This window comes from Protomyctophum parallelum (genome assembly GCF_964188405.1).
Source record: "Protomyctophum parallelum genome assembly, chromosome: 7".
Lineage (NCBI taxonomy): Eukaryota > Metazoa > Chordata > Actinopteri > Myctophiformes > Myctophidae > Protomyctophum > Protomyctophum parallelum.
Genome location: NC_139705.1, coordinates 39612523 through 39635335, shown reverse-complemented (window position 1 = coordinate 39635335; position 22813 = coordinate 39612523). Strand labels below are relative to the sequence as shown.

Below are 22813 nucleotides of genomic sequence, written 5' to 3'. Positions count from 1 at the left end.
TTTCTTCTCCCTGGCCATTCAGTGACAGTTGATATAGCCTTGTTTTCCCTCACTTGTGCTGATGTTTGTTTGTTTGTGCTCATTGATTGCTAATTGTATATACAATTTTTTTTAACTTGTACAGCACTTTGGTTGACCTGGTCATGTTAAAGGTGCTTAAATAATTTTAAATGTTAAGTTGAGTTTTGAGAACAAGCCTGCTCAGTGTTGCAGTTCACCATAATGACCAGCAAGGGGGGGTACTTACACTCAACTCTATACTTCTCCATCTCCTGCACCTCAGCAATGCTCTCCCTGAGGTCACTGACGAAGCGGGTGCGGTCCTGCTGACTGGGTGCCATGAACACGATAAGAACCTTCCTCTCCCCACCTAGGACTGCTGAGGTCAGTCGGATACCATGAGGGTAATCTAAGAAACACACACACACACACACACACACACACACACACACACACACACACACACACACACACGCGCGCGCACAGGTATCGGTAAGCCATGGTAACACATACGCAGTATGTATTTTCATGTTCATGTTTCATGTGCTGAGAATTATCGAGGGAAATCAGAGGGGAAGAAAAGATGAGGTGGGTTCCTCACAGGAGTTCTGGAACATGTGGACTTGCATCTCCACCAGAGGAAAAGATTGTCTGAAGTTATAGGTCACTGATGTCTTCTTCTTTTGAAAGATCTTGGTGACCTAAAAACAAGAGAAGGTTGTGCTAAAGATACACTATATGTAACCAATTTGTTGAATAAATGAAAATATATTTTGATAGTATGGTAGCGTGTGTTAACCCATAAAAACCAGGAAAGCATCTGTGTCATTTTAGATTTTTGCATTGGCTGTTCAAAAATAGCAGTGTGAGAACTATTGATTTAGAAGGCATTTGTAGAATCGTCGTTTAATGCAATCAGATAGGACTTTTCTGTTTGGATGCATGGGTTGTAAAGGCCAGAAAGTAGTTTTTTGCAACGCAGTAGGCATTCCTGCATAACTTCCTGGTTTGATGATGATGTCACACGCATACCCTCTCTATAAGAAGTTCATGTGTTTTCACGTACAAACTTATATTACTTATATTACTTATATAACACATATTAGATATAAATGTAAACAAAATGCAGTACAATTTTGAAGGGTTGAATTGTATGAGAGAGATACCATCCATTGCAATTCATTTCTTGACAGCAGTGGTTCTCAAATTGGACCTTTAGAGGTCTGTAGCTCTGGGAGTGTACAAATGGAACCTTCAGAGTCCATTTGGTCCTTGAAATAAATATGTTAGAGAGCCACTGCTTTACAGAAACTGGGCTACCACCACGTAGAAGTAAACAAGCGTTGAGTCTTACCACTAGGAGGTCGTTGAAAAGGAAGACCTCTCGTTGGTGAACTCCGGTCCGCTGAGGTCTGTTTGGATCCGGCACCTCATACAGCTGGCAGCAACACACCAGCCTACGATGTGGAAGAGACAGCACCTACAGCGCATGCACGCGCACATGCACGCGCACACGCACACGCACGCGCACACACACACACACACACACACACACACACACACACACACACACACACACACACACACACACACACACACACACACACACACACACACACACACACACACACACACACACACACACACACACACACACACACACACACACACACACACACACACACATTTCAGGTCCTGTGATCTAATCAATGCCTGTCCCTACCAGGCTACCACTAGTAGTAAGTGATCAGTTAGGCCTAATTATTTAAGTGAAAAGGTAATCTGTATTTCTATGTGTTTTTAAGTGGATGCACTTTACAAAATGTCATTGTATGTTCCATACAGTAACAATAAACATCACCACCATCAATAAGAAGAAACTCACAGGCTTCTTGCCCACTACAACTCTCTCCACAGCCTGCACTTGGGTCACGTGATCGTCGTTGGTGCGTAGCTCCCACTTCTGAATGCGCTGGTAGATCCCCAGCAGCAGGTCTCTGGGGATGTCCTGACCATTGTCCACTCCTTAAAATGCAAAGGTTGGGTCCATTAGTGGTGTATTGACATTGGGATGATTGTGCTGTGAGACACAGCTTTTCAAAATTGGGCCCCCCACTTCCCAGGTACCGCTACCACCCCCCCTCGGGCTGGAGGTTGAGGACGTTGACAATGAACATCTATACACACACAATTTGTACGGTACAGTATTAAAGGAGTTAAAGGAGAGGAAAGGATTTTCTTTTCTTTTTTTAAGCCATTTAGACTACCTCTCAAGTTCTTGACGAAGTCGTCAATCTTCATCTTCCTCTCTGCTTTGACGTTGGGGCTGTACATGTCTGTGTTGAGGAGGATGATGGCGAATGCCAGGATGAAGATGGTGTCGGGGTTCTGGAACTGCCTCACCAGGGTGGGGTTGCACACACAGTACCTCTGACTGCAAGAGGAGACATCAAACATCACAACTCTGCAGTCACAACCATTAGAAAGCAGAAAATCATATTCTAAAGTAATGGCTCGCAACCTCTTCTGGATCCCGAAAGCATTCAGCCACGTGACCACTTCATGTTTAGTGGTCAGTGGCCATGTGCATTTGACTAACATTATGTTATTTATCTGTATCACAATGGAAACACAGTTTTAAATTTATGCATGTATTTATTTATTTTTTAATATAATTCAAATCTTGGTGTTTTGCCAATTAGTTGGTGGCCTAATTGCAGTATCATCACCTATCAGTGGGCCCTGGCCCACAGGTTGAGAAAACTTGTCCTAAAGCAGTGCGAGTTTGGGAACCCCTGTCCAAATACTTGAAACCCACAGAGGGTGCAAACACAAGCGAGCAGACACAGCTTTTTTCCTTCTGCTTCGATATGAATGACCGGCCACGCACGGACGCATATTTCCATGCACATTCTCATGTGCATGAAACGCATTGACCAGACGTCTTGCTGTGGCCAGGTTTGGTGAGGACAGTCAGTCGCAAACAAACCAACCTCCATTCATAATTAAGTGCTTTTTTTGGTGGGTTCCCAGCGTAAAGCAGCAGATGTGTAGCGTCTGAGGGTGTGTGCTCAGTCTCATCTACAAACCTGAAGGCCTCGATGAGCCGTTCGACCTTCTGGGCTTCTCCTTGAACTCTGATCTGAGCCTGAAACTTCCTGAGAGCATCATCCAGGTCCATTCCTGAGAAGTCCATCTCATCCACCACACAGCTGAAACACACGTTTGTATTACACAGTTATCCATAGTTGTGCATCAGTGTTGTGCACAAACAAACATTGGCTACAAATAGTCTAAACACGTTATAACCTGAGCCCAACAATATAAATAAAGTTATAATATAGTTGTTTTTATTTTGTTGCTACCTCTGCCCCCCATGTAAAGCGTATTTGGGTACTCAGAAAAGCGCTATATAAGTTTGAGATGTTATTATTATTATAAATGACAAAGCATTAAGAAATGATTGTCCTGGGTACCAGTGGCTGTGTGGGAACTGGAAGGATCTTGGTTTCTCCTGGCTGCGTGTCAAAGTGTTCTTGAGCAAGACACTGAACCCTGCTCCTGATGAGCAGTTTTATTCCTTGGATGGTTTTCTCCCCCTCCCGTGTGTGAATGTGTGTGGGAATGGATTGCAAATCTTCGTATCCTTTTGACACGTAATTGTCAATAAAAAAATTACGAATCAGGCTCTCTTCATCTAATCACTCAATGTGCATTTGTATTCTCTACCACATCAATGCACAATCAGATGAATGTTGGGTGTGACACCCAGACTCACTCGAGAACATCCTTGTTGAATTGCTTCTGCCGGTTGCCTAAGAACTCTCCGATCATCTGGCGGCTCAGGCCCTTCCTCTCCAGGATGAAGCGAGCGATCCCAACCGGAGTATCGGACACAAACCCTCGTTCTATCAGGTACTGGATGCCTTTCTCTGGCTTCCTGACACCAGAGACAGAACAAACAATATCACACGAACCTTAGTGTACTTCTGGGTTGAACATTCAGCAGAAATACCCAATTTGAAGGTTACCCCTTTTTTCTCCCAACGCCTCCCTCCCTAGACTCTGTGGTGGTGGACAGGTGCTTCACCCAGTGACCTTACATGTTGTAGGTCACTACAACATGTAGTGCTCTTACTTGTTGTAGAGGTTCAGTCCGATGCGGTACTGTCGTCTTTGCACCACATCGTTGTTGAACGGTGGCGAGTCCCAGCTGTGGCGGCTCTCTCTCTGGTAGGTCTGTTTGCCCAGCGGAGGCAGCGGCTCCCGCAGGCTGTCCTGGGACGACGAGCCCGAGCTGCAGTTCACCGTCTCGTTGGAGTTGGTGGTGGAGTTGAGCGAGTCGTTGTCTCCGTCCGAGCAGCACGGCTGCTCCAGGCCGCTGGGGGGCAGCGCCGCCATCGACGAGGGCGACGACAGGGGCGTGGTGGGGGGTTGCTGCGGCGAGGAGGAGGAGGAGGGCGTGTCCGGGTACTGGTGGTGGTGCATGGGGTGGTGGTGGTGGTGTGCCACGTGCTGAGGGACGTGCGTGGGTAACGGTCTGCCGCTGGCGCGGGTCTGACCCTGTGCAGCAGTGGTGGAGGAGGGGCAGCTCCCTGCGTTGGCGGAGTGATTAAGGGTCTCCTGCGCGGAGCCGGCCCCTCCGCCGGGCTCCTGCTCGTAGACCAGCTGTCTGCTGAGCGAGCCACGGTCCGAACGGTCACTCATGTCCACTGAGCTGTCGCTGGGCGGCTCGATGGTCAGGAGGGGCAGATGGGCGCCTCTCAGGCGATAGTCCCGACACTCTGTGCAGGGGGTGCTGCGACGACTAGTGCTGCTCCCACCTCCTTCGGTGTCTCGGCTGTCCTCGCGGACCCCGACGCCCCCACCAGGGCCCCAGTACTCTGTGTCGGTGCTGCTGTGGGCGTGGTCCAGGGACAGCGGGGACGAGGGATTGCAGTCGTCCATGTACAGGGTCACGTCGCTGTAGGAGGTGGCGGTGCTGTCCCCGTGCATGCTGTGTCCCGCTCCGCCGGCCCGGGCTCTGTCTCCCACCGGACCCCTCTGGGAGGACGGGTTGCTGCTGCTGCTCCACACACACTCCCCAAAGTCCTCCCCGATGGCCCCGCCCTCCCTGCTGCCTTCCTGGGAGTCGTCGCGTCCCGCGCGGCAGGTCAGGGCATCGTCGATGGAGTCCGCCAGGGACTTCACCTGAGGAGGGGCGGAGACGGGGAGGAATCAGGGTCGCTGAACAGAAACAGGACGTACTGCAGAATGCTAATAAAGACAACTACTATAACACGACATGTTTATCGTCACCATGGTGCATCTTTCACTTAGTTGTCAATGAGTTCATCTAAACTAGCATCTCTGACGGCATGGTAGTGTTTGAACAATTAGGCATTGTTCAGAATGCAGACAAATCTCATCTTTAAGACTGACTGTCTACTCAGTTATTTGCAAGTGATTAGATGGGATTTGTGTATTCTATTCTGTCATCGTCAACCTATCTGCTTTTGTTGCTGTGGTAACAAAAAAAGGAACGACCTTGGCGTGAGTAATGCTAAACATATTGGCTATTTTCGGTGAGCGATGCCCAGTGTCCAGTGTCCAGACTGAGACAAATCAGATTTGAATCGCATTTCAAACCACATAAGAATGTGGTTCAAATATGCTTAGCAAAAATGTGTTTCCAAAAATCACACCCGTGTGAAGTGAGGGCCGCTCTTATCATCGTACATCATCATGACTTAAAATAGACACTAAGCCTATTTGCTCAGACACTATGATGTAAAATTCTCATTTCATTGTCAAAGGGAATTTAGTTTGTCCAGACAAAAATAGATGCTAAGTCGATTTGCTCAGACACATATGATGTAAGTTCTCCATTCATTGTCAATGGAAATGTAATGTTTGTGTAAGACGAGAATCTACACTAATAGCTGAATATAGGAGGGGCTAGCGCCCCTCAAAGAAATCTTATTCTAAATCTGGATAGGCAAGAAATCTGATTTGGGCTGCCGCTGTCAGTCTGAAGTTAGCTTTAAAACCCTTGATGAAGGAGTACCTGTTTGGAGAAGGAGTCCTCTAAGTGTGTGTAGTCTCCCGGGCGGTCTGGATCCGGGGAATGAGGCGGTCCCGCTGCCACGCTGTGGGTGAAGTTGGTCTGCGTCTGGGCCTGCTGCTGTGGCTGACGCTCGTCAAATGAAAACTGCAGCCTCATGTTGGACAGGATGATACGGCGGGTCAGGCGGCTCTCGGAGGCCGAGCTTCGGAGTCGCTCGAAGTTCTTGTTCATGCGGTAGTGGCGGAATGCCGTCTGAATGGTCCTGGCAGCTCTGCGGCTTACGAAGGACCCGCCGTACTTCCTCTCTAGCATCTCCACCTGGCAGAATACGCGCACGCACGCACGCACGCACGCACGCACGCACGCACGCACGCACGCACGCACACACACACACACACACACACACACACACACACACACACACACACACACACACACACACACACACACACACACACACACACACACACACACACACACACACACACACACACACACCAAACATAGTGTATGTTGGTCTCCTTATTTGAACCACATGAGTGCACCCACACACTTCACTGGTTGGTGAACAACCTAAAAGTGCAGAACTTTATTAACAATATAAGCCCTATTTCATACTTTTCTGTTTTGTTTCCAAAAATAGTACAGGCTCCAGCACAACTTATGAGTTAATTGTCTTGTTCAGGGACAGTTTGACACACATACTGGGTGGATCGGGGGCGAACCGGTGAACCTTCTAATTACCAGAGGGCCTCTCTACCCACTCAGCTACAGATGATCTTGCTTAAGCCCTAAACCACACCAAAGGGTCAAGATGGTTTTAGCGTTGTCCCTGCGGTGTGATATGTCTTGTTACACGTTGACCCACGTTGACCCTAGTGATTCAACGCATGGAATTCAATGGCCCAAACCACACCAAAGGGTCGTGACGGCTTTAGCGTTAACTCCTTGCAACCGTTTGGACCCAAGGAGTTGCATGGTGACCCTTTGGTATAGGGCTTATGTAAAAAATAGCCTCAAACTGTGAGTCACTGGACAAAAGATCGGCCAGTCAGTGACATTAGTTAGTAAGTATACTATGTAGCTATGGGAAACAGCGGTACCGGAGGCATGTGGCCCATAGGTCAGGAGCCTATCTCTGTTTCTGTAGCGTGAGATGGCTTGATGTGAAAGTACATCCCCCAGCCATGATGTATACATCCCCCAGCCATGATGTACAAGTACATCCCCTGGACATGTCACAGGGACTGAGCAGAAGACCACTGAGCTGGAACAGACATTAGCGTACAAGATTAAATATATCTCTGGAATGATACCTTCTTGTCCTGCAGGTCCGTGGAGAGCTCGTAACTATCTGAGAGGACCTTGCATCTCTTGTTCTCTTCTTCTTCTTGTTTGCGTAGCGCCAGGCTGGCAGGTTGGTGGCGTGTGCGCAGCGCCCAGGCCAAGCTGGCGCCGGAGCTGGAGGCTGGGCCCCGGGGGCCGACGCTGTCACTGAAGCGATCCAAACCGTGCATGTAAGGGGTCTGGCTGTAGGTGATGTCTGCGTTGCCGCCCGTCTCTGGACACTGGGGATCCCCTTCCACACTGCAGGGGGGGGGGGGAGTAATAGTCATCATACTGATGAAGTATTTCAACAAAGACTTTTCAAACGGCAATCCACAGAATGATTGCAGATAGAACTGACTTTAAAGTAGCACAAAGGTCCTTTGTCACTTTTACGTTGATGGCATTTCGATTCCTCAGTAATGGATATATTTTTCCATTACTGAGGTGTATCGGCCTATTCAGGATTGTTATTGAAGTCTGATGCCTCTGGAAACATATCGTTAAATCACACGAAAAATACCACACTTCATCAAAATGATATTCTGAAGGGCTTTTTTCACACAGGAGAGGAAGATATTATTCACTTTGCTTCATTCATGGAGACGAGAAAGAGGTAAATTTTGTGCCTTGGTTCGCCTTACTTGTGCCGCCCTATGCAGTGTTGCATCAATGTGTGTCTCATGCATTGAATGAATGAATATCTTCGCCTCCTGTGTGAACACTTTAGGTTTATTCTGCTTTAATCCATAAGTAAGTCCCAATATTATGCATGTGGTCCCTGGTGCCATAGAGTATGGCTCCTCTATGGGAGGGAGACGTTAGCCTATATGAGAAGTTTGAGAACGCTATGCCAAAAGGCTGGTATGGGCCTTTGATCACTTATACCCTAATACTTATATACTTAGTTGACCAGGGTCCCATGACTCCCCCAGTGCTCCTACCACCACTGTGAAGTGTGAAGGACCACTGTTGCCCAACACTGGGTCATGTGGGTCACGGACACAATTTTATGGGGGCGGTTATTACATTTAGTTTTTAATTATTATCATTTCGAAACATTTGAAAGAAAAAACAAAAAAAATTGTTTACCCCAGACACACTAGGATTCAAGTGATTTAAAAAAGGTACCAGGTGAGGAACTCACATGTAGACATTCGAGCGGTGAGGAAGAAGAAGAACACGTCTTTTAGAGGACTTCATGGCGGAAATGTACCGGACGGACTGTGGAGTAACAGCTATATCATGAGAATCTGACAGATTATTATGGTAGGCCTACTGGTGTCAGTCACACCAGACGCCATTTATAACACCACATGACCAGGAGAGCCAATACATGGCTCTGAACTGTAGCTGTAGCAGCTCTACCTCGGACCAGACCAACCGTATATTACAGCTTTAATGGCTGTATAAATCCAAGGGTGAGGTTTAGAGTGAATATGTGCCTAACCCCTCTTTAAGTCAGTCCTGTGAGTTAATATACTACAGAGTTTAATAAGTGGTGTTCTCCCCCCCCCCCTCTCCCTCTCCCTCTCTCACACGCACGCACGCACACCATGCATGCACACACACACACACACACACACACACACACACACACACACACACACACACACACACACACACACACACACACACACACACACACACACACACACACACACACACACACTATAATGTACTGCAAACTACTGACACACTACTCCACAGTAACATGCCACCAGCACCCTTCTACCAGGAAAGACCAGGTCGTTAACATCAGGTCGTTAACACAGGTCTTTTGTGTTAAACACAAACCACCTGCTCTACAGAAAATGAGCAGAAAATTCATCCACTACTAATAAGATACTACACAAACATATACACTGATATTTAACAACTACACAACAGCAAAGCAGCTCGATAACAACCCATCAGGGAACAAACAAAATGTACAATTTAGGTATTTAGCAGATGCCGTTATCCAGAGCGACTTACAATAAAACAAGGTAAATAAATACATACACAGAATGCAGAGAGAGAGAGCAGTGTATAGTGTCTCAAGAAAACTAGGATACCAGGTAAACCATAAACCTATCATCTGTCTAAAGTTAACAATGCTGTCTAAATAACAATCTGTACATTGAAACCATAGGATTCCAGGTAAACAATGAACCTGGCATCTGTCTAAATAACATCTGGATTACATTGAGTAACATTTGTCCAAATAAGTCCAAAGAATGCTCCAGCGGTGCACAGCTGACTTGTGGTTCCCATGCAGTGAGTCCATTGGTCAGTCTGCAGGCTGTGGTCTGGGGAACAACTCCATGGTCACATGTTCCTGCCTACGTTTCCTGTGTCCCGCCAGCCAGGCGGCCCCTCCCCCCTGCCCCTCCTGTCAGCTGAGCCCTGTCCCATAAGAAGTACTCAGATTACATAAGTCAAAATGCAAAAGTTTTAGCATCAAAGTTTACTTAAAGTAGCAAAAGTAAAAGTAGGCTACTCGTTATGCTGAATGCCTGATTTCAGAATCAAGAGATTATTATTCATCTAAATCTGCAAAGCAAAGCTGTCAAATAATTGTACTGGAGTAAAACGTGCAGTATTTTCCTCTCAGACGTAGTGGAGGTGAAATATTGCTTTACTTTTACGTAAAGCACTTGAGTAAATATACTTTCCACCACTGCATTTCCTCTGTGTCCCACCAGGCAGGCGGCCCCTCCCCCTCCTGAGTGTCAGCTGAGGCCCGTTCCGTAACAAGACACAAACCCACTGGCACTAGTGTTGGACCCTGACAAGTATATAAAGGGAAATGTACCTTCCAGAAAAGACCTTTCTGTCAAAAACCTTCCTTGTGTGGCTGACTGTCCTCCGTTTGCACTGAATAATCCCTGCAATACACACCCATGCATGTGCAATCGCTGTCATTTTATTGTTATGTTTATGTGTTTATTTTTACTTACTATTTTTTATATCATTGCTGTCGGATGGAAACCTCATACAGTACCGTATGTCCAAACGGTTACTGCTTAGGGTTCAAATAAAATAAAATAAAAAAATACCACGTCTACAGAGCTTGTGGATCAGCTATTTTCGCTACTTTCTTGTGACACTGTAGTATGACAAAGTAGGGCATTCCTTTACGGACAAAAGGATCGAGACTGTACAAACATTTGGACAGTCAGACATATAAATGGATAAATGAACATGGAGGATCTTTACTGTGTCGTGGGTTTGTTGCCCTGCAGATTATTATAAGTGGCCATATTGCTGAGGGCTCACTGAAAAGACCGCAAGGTCCTTCCTCCCTCTACTCCTGTCATTGTCCTGTTCCGTGGACTAGTAGGGATTTCCTGTTAGTGTTGAGTGGGCACATAACATGACATGGTGGACGGAGGGCGGATGAAGAACAAAGAAAGAAACTCACAGTAGTTTACTGAAAAGTGTCACCTTGTTGACAGTTATGTTGCATCACACCCCGGCCACATAGTGAAGAGATGCTTCACAAGAATACAAATGATAAACTAGCAAGTTATTGTAATTACAAACTAACAATTTCTGTATAAGCCTTCATACTGTGTAGAAGTGTAATAAAAAAGGGGAACAACATTGACATCTACTGGGGAGTATGAATCCCTGCAAGTTCATGCATTTTAATTCCTCCTACTATAAATGCAGCACGTCTCTGTACCTGTGTCTATGTACGTACGTACTGTACGTCTGTAATCCACGTAACTCTAAAACCATTCGCCCCAACAACTTCAAATTCGACACACGCATTCCACACCACCACAGGGAGTGCAGTTCCCGGCCTTGATTCGGTCGGATACACTGTTGTCCAAAAACACCACAAAAGGCTCTGGTCAGGCTCTGCCAGTGGACCTAAAGTCCCCTCACCTGTACAATTCAATCAAGTTCTTTCAGCAAATAAGCGATCAGTTGTATGTTATGCCTGTCTACCGTATATATCTATGGCTCATCTTCATCATCAGCATCATCATATCGTTGCTGTCGGGCAGAAACCTTATATCCGCTTTTTGTAAATGAATGCCCATTGTGAGATATTGCTGCCCCCCCTCCTTGTGGCCGTGGGTGGTACTGCACCCTGGGTGCGTTTTCGCATTTTCTATTCACTAATAAATTCATTATTCATTTATAATTTGTTAAATTGGAAAAAGGAGGAGATACGGCGGTGTTTCTGACAGACACACATTCAGACAGACATTGACTGAATTATAGTATGATGATTATAGTATGATGGATTATGATGATTGAACCAACGAAAAGTATTAACAAGAGTTGTAGTGGTAAGCCAGAAGCCTTGTGGCCTATCTCCTGTTTCTCTCTTATATTTATATCCCATGATTTTGCAACCCATTTATTTTTCACCCAGTGTCAATTATCTATTCTAATGTAATCCTGGGCGCTACACTTCCTCTGCCAACCTGGCGGGGCAGCGGACTGACCTCATGCTTCCTTCTTTGCATGAGGAGTCCAAGCTGCTTCTTTTCACCTGACAAGGGGAGTTTCCCCGGCCGGATGTAGCGAGTGGAAGGAACACGTTATTCCGTTTAGAGACCAGGATTACTGCATGTTTTTTGTGAGCGTACCTACTACCTACACCGGGAGAACATGTAAACTCCACACAGAAAGGCCCTTTTGCCAACCCGGCCTCAGGTATGGGCACTGGTGACGCGGAGGAGAGAACACACCCACAGCGTCCCCAGCGGGAACCTAGGACCTTCTTTTTGTGAGGAGACAGCACTACCGACTGTGCCACTGTGCCCCTCTCTCCTGTGTCTGTAGCATGGGGTGGCTTGAGATACTACAAGTACTGTACACCCACTGGACATGACACTAGCAGTATGTCACAGGGACCTTAATGCTGAGTGCCAATAGCAGGGAGGCATTGGGTCCCATGTTTTGTCTTTGGTATGTCCCGGCCTAAACCCCAACCTACAAATGTCAGCACGGCCGAACACTCTAAACACATGGCCACTGAGCTGGTTAACAAGAGCGTGGCATCCACAGGTTATTTTTTCCATTTCCTGTAAAGTAATGCTGTTGGACATGTATACATGGTTTCCATCCGACAGTGAGAATATCATGTTTTGTTTCAACTTTTTGTGCTACTGCTATGTTGAACAGAGCTCCATTGTAAAAAAAAAAGATTTGTATCTCATTGGGACTGACCTGTATCAAAAGATATAAAAAATAAATAAATAAAATAAACATATTACTGCTCTTCTCCTAGAAAGATAACACTGAGATGATGTTGCTTGGTGATGGTTGCCATGGGACCTTTGTGGGTGGTGAGGCAGTTGTTAGGATGAAGGAGCATAGTTGCCATGGCAACGTATTGACTGTTGAACCAAAACTGGTGAACTTGAGGATGTTTTGATTTATTTCACTAAAGGTGAACTAAAGTGAGGATGCTTTGTTACAGGTACAGTACACAAGTAGCAAAGCACGCATAACAATACTATGTAATACTAAATAGCTCTGATGCAATATTTCATTGAGAAAGCAAATTACAAAACAAAGTTTCAGCAGCTAAGCTGCTTTCATCAGGGTTGATCTGATGTAATGACTGTCGACAGCACCCTTTTGTTGGGTGTGGAAGAACCACAATAGCTAAGAATGTTATTTTGATAGAATTGATGCTGTTTACCTGGTAGCCTAATTATTTTTGTTGCTTCTCAATGCCTAAATGTAAATTGTAACATGATCAGGATGATTGCCTTCTTACAAACTATTCATACAGCATAATACAATACTGTACCATATTTTGTTGGGATGACTCATTGAAAACCAAATATAGACTACATATTGTCAGACTTTTACTGATACTGAGATGCTATATATGTACTGTATATAGTAGCATAAATAGAAAAACTATACTTTTATTTTTATAGTTAGTGTGTTATAGAGTGACTGTGTGTTATAGAGTGTCGCAGTCCCGCCCCCTTTCAGAACGACGAGTGGCCCAGGAAATAATTCCCCATTCATTTTCCCCATAGGCTTTTCAAAAAGTATTTATTTAAAGGGTAAGACCATTTTTTTGAGGTTTGGGTTGTGTAGTTACTTTGCCATGATGCAACTCCAAATGTGGACAAGAATCTCATCTTCCTGTTGATTTGTCCATTTTATTGGGAAGAAAACCCGGAATGGATCCGTGGATCCGGATCCAGATCTTCAAATAGTAAAATCAACAGGAATCTAACATTTTTATGAAAAAATAAAACCACATGAGTTTTGGTGATGCTCTATATTGTCTGAATCAACTTTGTTTGTGTTTGTTTACGTACTAAAAGAGTGACTTTGAGAGCTGTTTTAGCTACAATGTAAGTCAATGAGGAGCATATTTTGAATTATCAATTTCTAATCACTGGAGCAGTAATTTTTTATTTCTTGTCCACATTTGGAGTTGCATCATGGCAACAAGTAACTACACAACCCAAACCTCAAAAAAAGTGGTCTTACCCTTTAAAGATGTTTACACCGTGGAAAAAGCCAACTCAGATCGTGACAATTCATGACAATAAACACAATGAAAAAAAAATGACAGGGTCCAACACTTTTCGTTTAGTTTTTCTTCTTACTAATTATTTGAGCGGCCCAAAACGTTTATTGTCATGATTTGGCACGAGCCGAGTTGGCTTTGTCTGCGGTGTAAACGTCTTTAAATAAATACTTTTTGAAAAGCCTATGGGGAAAATGAATGGGGAATTATTTCCTGGGTCGTTCTGAAAGGGGGCGGGACTGCGACGCTCTATAATACAGTGTTATAGTGTTTGTGGTGCGGCTGCAGGGTCAATAGGTCCGGACGGACATGTGGACAGACGGACATACGGACGGACAGACGGACACACATTGCTGTGCATAGGAGACGGTACGTGTGCCACCGCTCAAAACATGTCTCTGGTAGAGTTCATAGGTTTATGTTCATGATTTGTAGTATACAGTTATTACACTGGCCCAGGTGCAGTCTGGAGAAAGGGAAAAGATATAAATATAAATATAAATATAAATATAAATATAAATATAAATATAAATATAAATATAAATATAAATATAAATATAAATATAAATATAAATAATTTGGGTTCATTATAAACACGCCGCTCTCCAGTAAGTTAAACAATCAATTAAACTGTCTGGCATCAATACATAATATTGTTATATGTTAAGGTGGCTGTTGCCTTTAAAAGTGTCCAAGATGAAGCACTGCCTTATCTGATGGTGTTAAATAGCCCATCTACAAGCTCATGCTTTGTGAGCTTGGCAATTTAGCTATTTTTGGAAAACAAACTTGTGTTACTTGTGAAAATTGGGACAGTGTTTGTGCATTATTAAACATGACTTTCATGAGGTTTTACTCACAGCACAAGGAGGGAGGCAGTAATGACTAATGAGTGTGGTGGGACTAGACAAAGTGAGGATGATATATGAGTGCAAAAACTTTGTTGTATAAATCATGAGCATGCTAGTCACAGACACAACGTTTCGGCCGTGTCTGTTACTCCGTGTCTGTGACACTGTCACCTGATGAAGGCCACTCACGGCCGAAACGTTGTGTCTGTGACTAGAATGTCGGTGTTTTAATATACCGTAATAAACACTGTTGGAGCTAAGGCTGTGTGCGGACTTCTCCCTCTCCTGTATGCATCAACGTTTTGTCCAGCACCAGCGAGGGACTGGATGTGCGCACTGCGCAAGCCACCTGTTTTTAAATCATGAGCATGGCCATATCACAGCTGCTATCTGCACCTCATTACTTATGCAGGGAACACTGTAGTCCTGTTACAAGTTACAACCCCATGGAAACCTTCTCTGCATGGGACAGTTCACTCATAACATCTTGCTCTGACTTATACTACCATACATACTATACATACTGTACCACACATACAGCTTTTCCTATTGGGAAACCTTTTTTTTTTTCTTCAAAAATATAAAAAATCACACCTGTGTGAACTGAGTGGTGCAACTCCCCTCTCTCCCCCCCCCCTCCTCTCCTCTCTCTCTCATTAGCAGGCAACGGTGCAGCACTAATACTATCTCTCTCTCTGTTTCTGGCACAACAGCGCCCCTACTGGTACACATAGTCATATACTGGTGCTCATGGCCACATAGGTGAACACGGACATTGCTGTTCCTTGGAGTGGTTGCACCACTCAAAAATAGACAATCTGCTCAGTAGCTTGATGCGTTGTAAAGAGTCACATCACGATGCATTTTGAAATTACAGGAGTAGTAGGAGTAGTGACTTATTTTCTATCAAATATGGACCCCATGACGCCTTGAATGCATGCTGATTTGTTGTTTTTCGAGTCAATAATCTGATGACCTGGTCATCGGTCAATAGGAGACTCAGTAGGAGACTGAAAGGACCCCATCAAATCAAATCATTGGCTTAGGAATGCGCCAAAAAAACACACAAAAAAATCATGTGAGACTTCATGGGGTGTGTAAGTATTTTTGGGTTAACTATACTCCTCTAAGTTGTAGATCAGCTTATTCAGCTAATGTTCTACGGCAATCAGACAAATTGAAAGCCCAGAATACACACACAGGTCTAGGACTACTGTATATTTGAAACTCATGAACTTTGTGTATGATAAATATATAAGGCTTAAGTGGTTATGAAAAATGTGTGTGCAAAACAGCAGTGCAAAAGGAGGAGAAATAAAGTGTAGCACAGAAGTGCACTGAATGAAGAGCACATGACCACAGTGTGAGTGAGTACAGTGAAACACATGGATCTGCTGTCACCTTTCAAATAATAATAATAATAATGAATTTTATTTATATTGCACTTTTCATTCACAAGGAATCTCAGAGTGCTACAAGGTTAAAAACATATGGTCTATCATGAAAGGTTAAAACCAGGGTTAACAAAAACAGTGCAAAGCGACAGTTCAGCACAAAAAGGCCTTCCGAAACAGGAAGGTTTTCAGGCCTGTTTTAAAACATTCCACAGTCTGCGGCACTCTCAGGTCCATGGGGAGGCTGTTCCATAGACGTGGTGCTGCTGAGCAAAAGGCCCGTTCCCCCATGACATTACAGGGACTCCAGTCCAACACACTACACAGACACACAGCAGTCCAACAAGACGTGTTACTGGAGTGGAAAGTGGACGATCTCTGGTGTCAGTTTGGGTGACAAATAAACACCCCATGGTGCGCAAACCTCCTACTTATACATTGTTAATGTCCTGTCATCACAGTGTGTGTGTGTATGTGTGTGTATGTGTGTGTGTGTGTGTGTGTGTGTGTGTGCGCTCGCGCGCACGTGCGTACATGCATGCACGTGTGTTGCTGACACTTAAACCACCACAGGATTAGAGAAGAGTTTATCTGGTATTTTAGTCACTTCGTAGCACTTAAGTCTTAATTGCTTTTTTGCACTCTATTTTCGTTTCCATTTATGCCCTGTTGTTTGTTGTCTTTAGGGTTAATGTTAATCTTGCACTTAATTCTCTCCATATAATAGCAGTGTTACATTTGTTAACACTTGTTTTCACATAATAAAACATGATAAGTATTTAACACAATGCTGAACGGTTGCTTCACATAAAAACACCTTCAGGAGGCTGAGAGGTTGACATCTGGAGATGTCAATAACTGCTTTGAACTGAAGCTTCATTTGAACAGGAGCATAATGCTCCCTCAGCCCTATGTTCCCTTAGCCCTAACCCAAACCCAACCATAACACCAGTGCTAAACTGAGGGAACATACTGTATTGCTGACCCCATTCAAACTCCCAGCACAAGGCGGTGTCGCTTGTGTTCAGTTCAGTTCATTCCATTCATTCACAATTAGTGTCATTTGTCAAAGCGGCCTGCAGTAGAACGCATTTCTCAGTAATTACTTACCACCAGACAGCTTTACTTTCAAATGCAGAATGGCGTCACACAAGGTGCATCTATTAACATCACATGGGGAACTTGTCCATTTATGCAGCCCAGTAGGCCTAGTCAGAAACTGAAAGCGTTCTGTCCACCACGAGAAGAAATAAATATTGAACCGGCCTATAATTATTCTCTTTGTCGAACGTGATTCCGCTTAGAACGGCCAAACAGAAAGAAAACAATCCCATCATTCATGGGTGGGCTCCCGGCATTCCAGTGCCGCCAACACGATGTCCTCTTAGTCATGGAACTCTGACACAACGTTCACTTCTGTACCCATTTATCATTGCCCTTCAAACTGCCACTGGGGTTTAGCTAATGTTTGTCACTGAATGCAGACTTTGTATTAATCCTAACTTAACACATGATCACATGAACAAATGTGTGTGTGCATGTGACAGAAAATATATTCAAAATAGTCATAACTTGATGAAGTCATAACTTGATGATGAGGAGAAATTTTGAGATGAAAGTCGTGTGCCCTTGTGTTTGTGTACATGGTTGAATAGTGTCACATAGGGTGACTTGGCATGCTGTGACATAGAAGTGATGGGTCGGTATGACGTGGACATTAACAGGTAATAACACCTCGCTTGTTGTTGTTGTTGTACTTCCTCTTATTTTTCAGCTCTATTTCCTTCTACTCAAACAGTGAACAAGCTATTTCATAGAGTTCTATAATGTCATACTCATCAAAAAGAGACAATCCCTGCAGTTACCAGCTCTGGTAAGACTAATATGTATTAAAACGTTCTAGTCATTTGTGTATAATAGAACAAACAATGGAGGTGCATTCAAAAGCCACAGACTGAATGTTCTGTGGCACTACATCAAACACATCATCAGAGCAACAATCAGGAACACTGTTCAGACAGGCCAGTGAGGCCACGATACAGACACTAAAGACTAAAACTACAGACAACTCCACAAATGCTAGACATTACAGGGACTCCAGTCTAACACACTACACAGACACACAGCAGTCCAACAAGACGTGTTACTGGAGTGGAAAGTGGACGATCTCTGGTGTCAGTTTGGGTGACAAATAAAAGTGAAAATGGTCGAGTTCCTACCATACTGCTGCTGTCAGGGAAAGGTCCAATATTAGCTGGCAGAGTGTGATAACAAACTCTCTCTCTCTTCTCTCTCTCGCTCTCTCTCTCTCTCTCTCTCTCTCTCTCACACACACACACACTGATGTCTCCCTCTCACGCAGTCATGCTTCTCTCTCTCACACACACACACACACACACACACACACACACACACACACACACACGCACACGCACACGCACACGCGCACACGCACACGCACACGCGCACACGCCCGCCTTGCTCACCCTGTAGTTCTGTACAGGCTACATTCTTGACAGTCTTTGACTGGCTCAGCCTCTCCCCTGCAGCCTCTCCCCTGCAGCGCACCTGTCTCTATACACACTGTCTGTTACACAATGCAAACCCAAACACAACATACTGTATGTAATACTTCAGTGGTTCTCAACCTGTGGGCCGGGGACCACTGGCTGGCCAGAAGAGCATTGCAAGTGGGCCCCCGATGAATTAACAAAACATTAAAGATTGTATTCATGACATGAATAAACACCAATATATAAGAACTTAAAGTATACTACGTGAGCTATATTGACCACAATAGATTGATCATTAAAATAAACATGGTCTGAAAGGCTGCCGTGTTGAGTGTTCAGATGGATGGGCCACAAACACTTTTGAGATTTTCAAGTGGGCCCTGATCCAAAAATCTATGTGAAGTGAAGGGCGCTAATATATTAAAGTCTAACTCATTTTGATTAGGTGATGTAAAACAACAAACGGTGCCAACACAAACATTAAACGCCATTAACAATAAAGAGACAATATGACGTACTGTAAACAACACATTATGATGTAAATTTATTGACAATGCTTAAACAAACTAAGCCTCCACCAGAGGGGTCTAAAGCCCCCATAGCCCCCCCTGGAGCCATCCCTGACTTTAGGGTACAAAATAAGAACACTTCCCCATAAGAGGGGATGAATACAATACTATACCCAGCTTTCCGGGTTTTGTTTTTTTATGATCAGTACTGATCAGTACAGAAAACAGAAAAAACAAACACAAGCAACAACAACAGAATACGTATGCATGTACATGTGTATGAACACAGAAACATAATATAAAACAAGGATAGACAAGATAAACAAATACAAATAAATCAAATAAAAAAAATAAAATTAGTTTACACGGCCAAACACGCAGCATCATCAACCGTATCATATGTATACTAATACAGTAAACAATCAAAAGGGCATTGCCTGACCATGGATCACATCAAGGAACTGCAACATGACTGAGGAACACGTTCCACTTCGAATCATATTTATCCAACTGATCATTCATCTTAAAGGATAACCCCACAAAAGCAGCCACAATACCAAGCTGAGTGAACCATACATGTGCTGGAGGCAAATCCTTAGATTTCCATTCCTTAACAATTTCCTGCCCACCATTAATGCTGTATGAATCCAGTCAGCGAGAGGGGAGGTGTTTTAATGGCGATGGATCACCCAGAATAAAGAGAGCAGGTGTGTAAGGAATATCCTGGTTTGTGATTTGCATTATATTCTCATGAATAGCACACCATAGCGTCTGTACCCTAGGGCACTCCCACAATACATGAATAAGTGTACCGGGGTCCTCATCACACCTCCAGCAAACCGGACTATCTCTGAGCTTAGCCTTGAACAATCTTGTCAGAGTCCAGTAGACTCTATTCATTATTTTAAATTGAACTAATCTGGTTCTAAGTTCACGGGACATCTTCTTTGAGTTCCGTAGAATCATCTTCCATTCACTGTCAGTAAAGGATTGATTTAAATCAACCTCCCAAATCCTCTTTACGCTTGAGGGCTGACCATGGTGTGCTATCATAATTTAATAATATGTTGATGCCTCATGTCCAGTTCCAAATATAGCTAACACCGTTTTCAAAAGGTCAAACTCTGAATGAGATGATTGTCTGTCTGTATACATGCACACATTCTCAATAATGACAATGAACAGGTTGGTCATATACTTAAGATCAGACCAGTATCTGACAGGCAGTTATACACATTAATGCAATGTTGTTTTTTTCTGTGTTTTTTTCTGAGCTTTAATATGATCAGGACCTCTTTGGGTCTCAACTAATGCTTAATATATACGTTGCCGTACGATGGACATTGTCGCACAGCGCCGCATTGTAAACTTGATTTGTGGGTGTGCGTTCAGCACTAAACACCGTCGTACCATGGAGCATACATTTACAGTAAGCATTGGAACGCACAGTCACAGTGTGTGGAGCTAATCTAACATAATAATGGTGACAGAACTGTGTGCACAAACAACAAAGTGACAATTGAGCTCATGCAAGTAGACATAACTCAACCCTCCATCCCATAATAATATCACAATGTGATCGTTAGGAGCAGATAACATTGATGGATTCTGACAGCCGGAAAACAGAAAACACCCCAGAGTCAATCTCACATTGAAATTAATTCAATGTGAATTAGTGGCGAGACCACATGATACACGGATGAATAAATGAGGACAATATAACTTTAACAGGGAGAGAGGAATATGCATGCGTCTCATCCAGTGAAATTTGACCCATCTTGCTGTATTTCACACAGAGAGGTGTAAAGAAGTATGAAACCTCAGTCAAAATAACACAAACATACTCCCACTCAATTTTACAATAATGTACGTATAGATTTTGCTTGGCAATGAAATACTGGCACATTTTCTTTTACCAAGTCAACTAAAGTACAAGGATACCGCTTGCCTAAAAGACTCATCACAGTGCGACACGTTTACACTCCACACCAAAATGAAGAAGATGTATGGAGTATGTTTCCTCTCCCAGTAAAGTTTGATCATTCATCTCTCCATCACAGGAAGACGTACTGTACGTACTGTACAAGGGAGGTCCTCGGTTAGTTCATCGAGAGGACGGGCTGCTGCAAGCTGACGCTGCAGGGCAACAGAACTGATGGGCCAACTCATCCCCCTCATCCTCCTCTCTTGGAAAACAACAGGGACGAGTATGGAGACAGGAAGACAGAGACGAGTATGGAGACAGAAAGACAGAGACGAGTATGGAGACAGAAAGACAGAGACGAGTATGGAGACAGAAAGACAGAAAGAAGAGAAATGGACAAAGACAAAAGCAGTGAGGAACAAGTGTGAGATATTACGTGAGAAGAAAACAGAGAAAGAGGAAAGACCTGACATCTGGAGACCCGAAAAGCATGCAGAGACAGAGGGACAGGTAAGTATTCTTACAACTAGAGAACGGAATGATATAAGTTGGAAATGCGTGTCTCACTCACACAGAGAGCTTGTGGAATTAATAACATGCCGTGGCCAGTAGGTGGCAGTATTGGGGCATCAACTGTCTTGCACTGATGCAGGTGTCACAGGACATGAGAACATGGCTGATGGAGATCATAGGTGAAAATTCACCGGATGAATTTTTGTACTCTCAAGTAAAGTGTTATCTCCATTATAACATGACTCATGCACCTCCGGTGAAGTGGTCTCTTTCCCTATTCAAAGCTGTCACATTTACAAGCAGCTGGATAAGAATCCAAAAAAAATTCCTAAAATTTGTATAAGAAATGTAGACATAGGCTAACAATTAGATGTGGCGGCCATCTTGAAACAGCACCGCCATATTGGATTCTTGGATGGCTCGGTTAAAAAAGTTAAAGAGTTGACCCAAAGGAAGGTTCATGACAAATGTCACGCTTGTATCACCAAGCGAACAACCGTTCCAATGATCTGCTATATTGCACGAATTTTGTGTGCGTGTGTACATCTGTAATCCACGTAACCCGAGAACCGTTCGCCCCACCGACTTCAAATTCGACACACACGTTCCACACACCCACAGGGAGTGCAGTGCCCGGTCTCGAGTCGGCCACACCCATGGTTGTCCAGAACCGCCACAAAAGGCTTTTTTTATTTGGCGGCCATCATGAAAAATTACCGCCATATTGGATTTTTCGTTGGCTCGGTTAAAAAAGTTAAAGAGGTGACCCAGAGGCATGTTCATGCCAAATTTCACGCTTGTATCACCAAGTGAAAGATCGTTCCTATTATCTGCTGTACTAGAGCTTGTACGAATGGAACCAAATGGATGCTCACATTGCTCACAGGTCTATGGGTCGGGGGGCTTGGTATAGACCAGTGGTTCCCAAGCATGCGAGGACAGATGTTCTGTTCTTCCAGGTGACAAAACCGTGACATGCAAGGACAGGTGATCTTTCGAGGTGACATGCAAGGGGACGCTGGAGTGGATTCAAAGTGATGCTGTTGTGACATTTGGTAAAGCTCCTTGGGTTGTATTTCTACCTGGACACGAATCACGATAAAGGAAGTCCAAATATTGTCAATGATCTTCATAAGTTTTAGTATATAAATAAATGCAAACTAAGTGGACTTAGACTGGTTGAGGCACGTTACCACAGGCTACCTGACAGCGATTCCTGGGTTCAATTCCCGGTC

At 44.1% G+C, this 22813-nt stretch overlaps 1 protein-coding gene across 4 annotated transcripts in view; it reads right to left on the bottom strand.

Moving 5' to 3' along the window:
• The window catches only part of iqsec2b (IQ motif and Sec7 domain ArfGEF 2b), a 51073-nt gene that overhangs the window by 7188 nt on the left and 21072 nt on the right, over window positions 1-22813 (bottom strand). The window contains exons 1-12 of one of the 4 annotated variants that reach the window (XM_083768898.1): window positions 18545-18628; window positions 18339-18486; window positions 7363-7633; window positions 6047-6364; window positions 4139-5190; window positions 3779-3940; window positions 3090-3212; window positions 2268-2434; window positions 1886-2025; window positions 1355-1480; window positions 602-701; window positions 248-409 (exon numbers count right to left, since the gene is read on the bottom strand). In XM_083768898.1, coding sequence (XP_083625024.1) covers window positions 248-409; window positions 602-701; window positions 1355-1480; window positions 1886-2025; window positions 2268-2434; window positions 3090-3212; window positions 3779-3940; window positions 4139-5190; window positions 6047-6364; window positions 7363-7563 — 2551 coding nt within the window. In that variant the 5' untranslated portion in view covers window positions 7564-7633; window positions 18339-18486; window positions 18545-18628. Of the gene's footprint in view, window positions 1-247; window positions 410-601; window positions 702-1354; window positions 1481-1885; window positions 2026-2267; window positions 2435-3089; window positions 3213-3778; window positions 3941-4138; window positions 5191-6046; window positions 6365-7362; window positions 7634-8519; window positions 8772-18338; window positions 18487-18544; window positions 18629-22813 lie in introns of those variants that run through there. The other 3 variants (XM_083768897.1, XM_083768900.1, XM_083768899.1) reach the window with 3 other exon arrangements.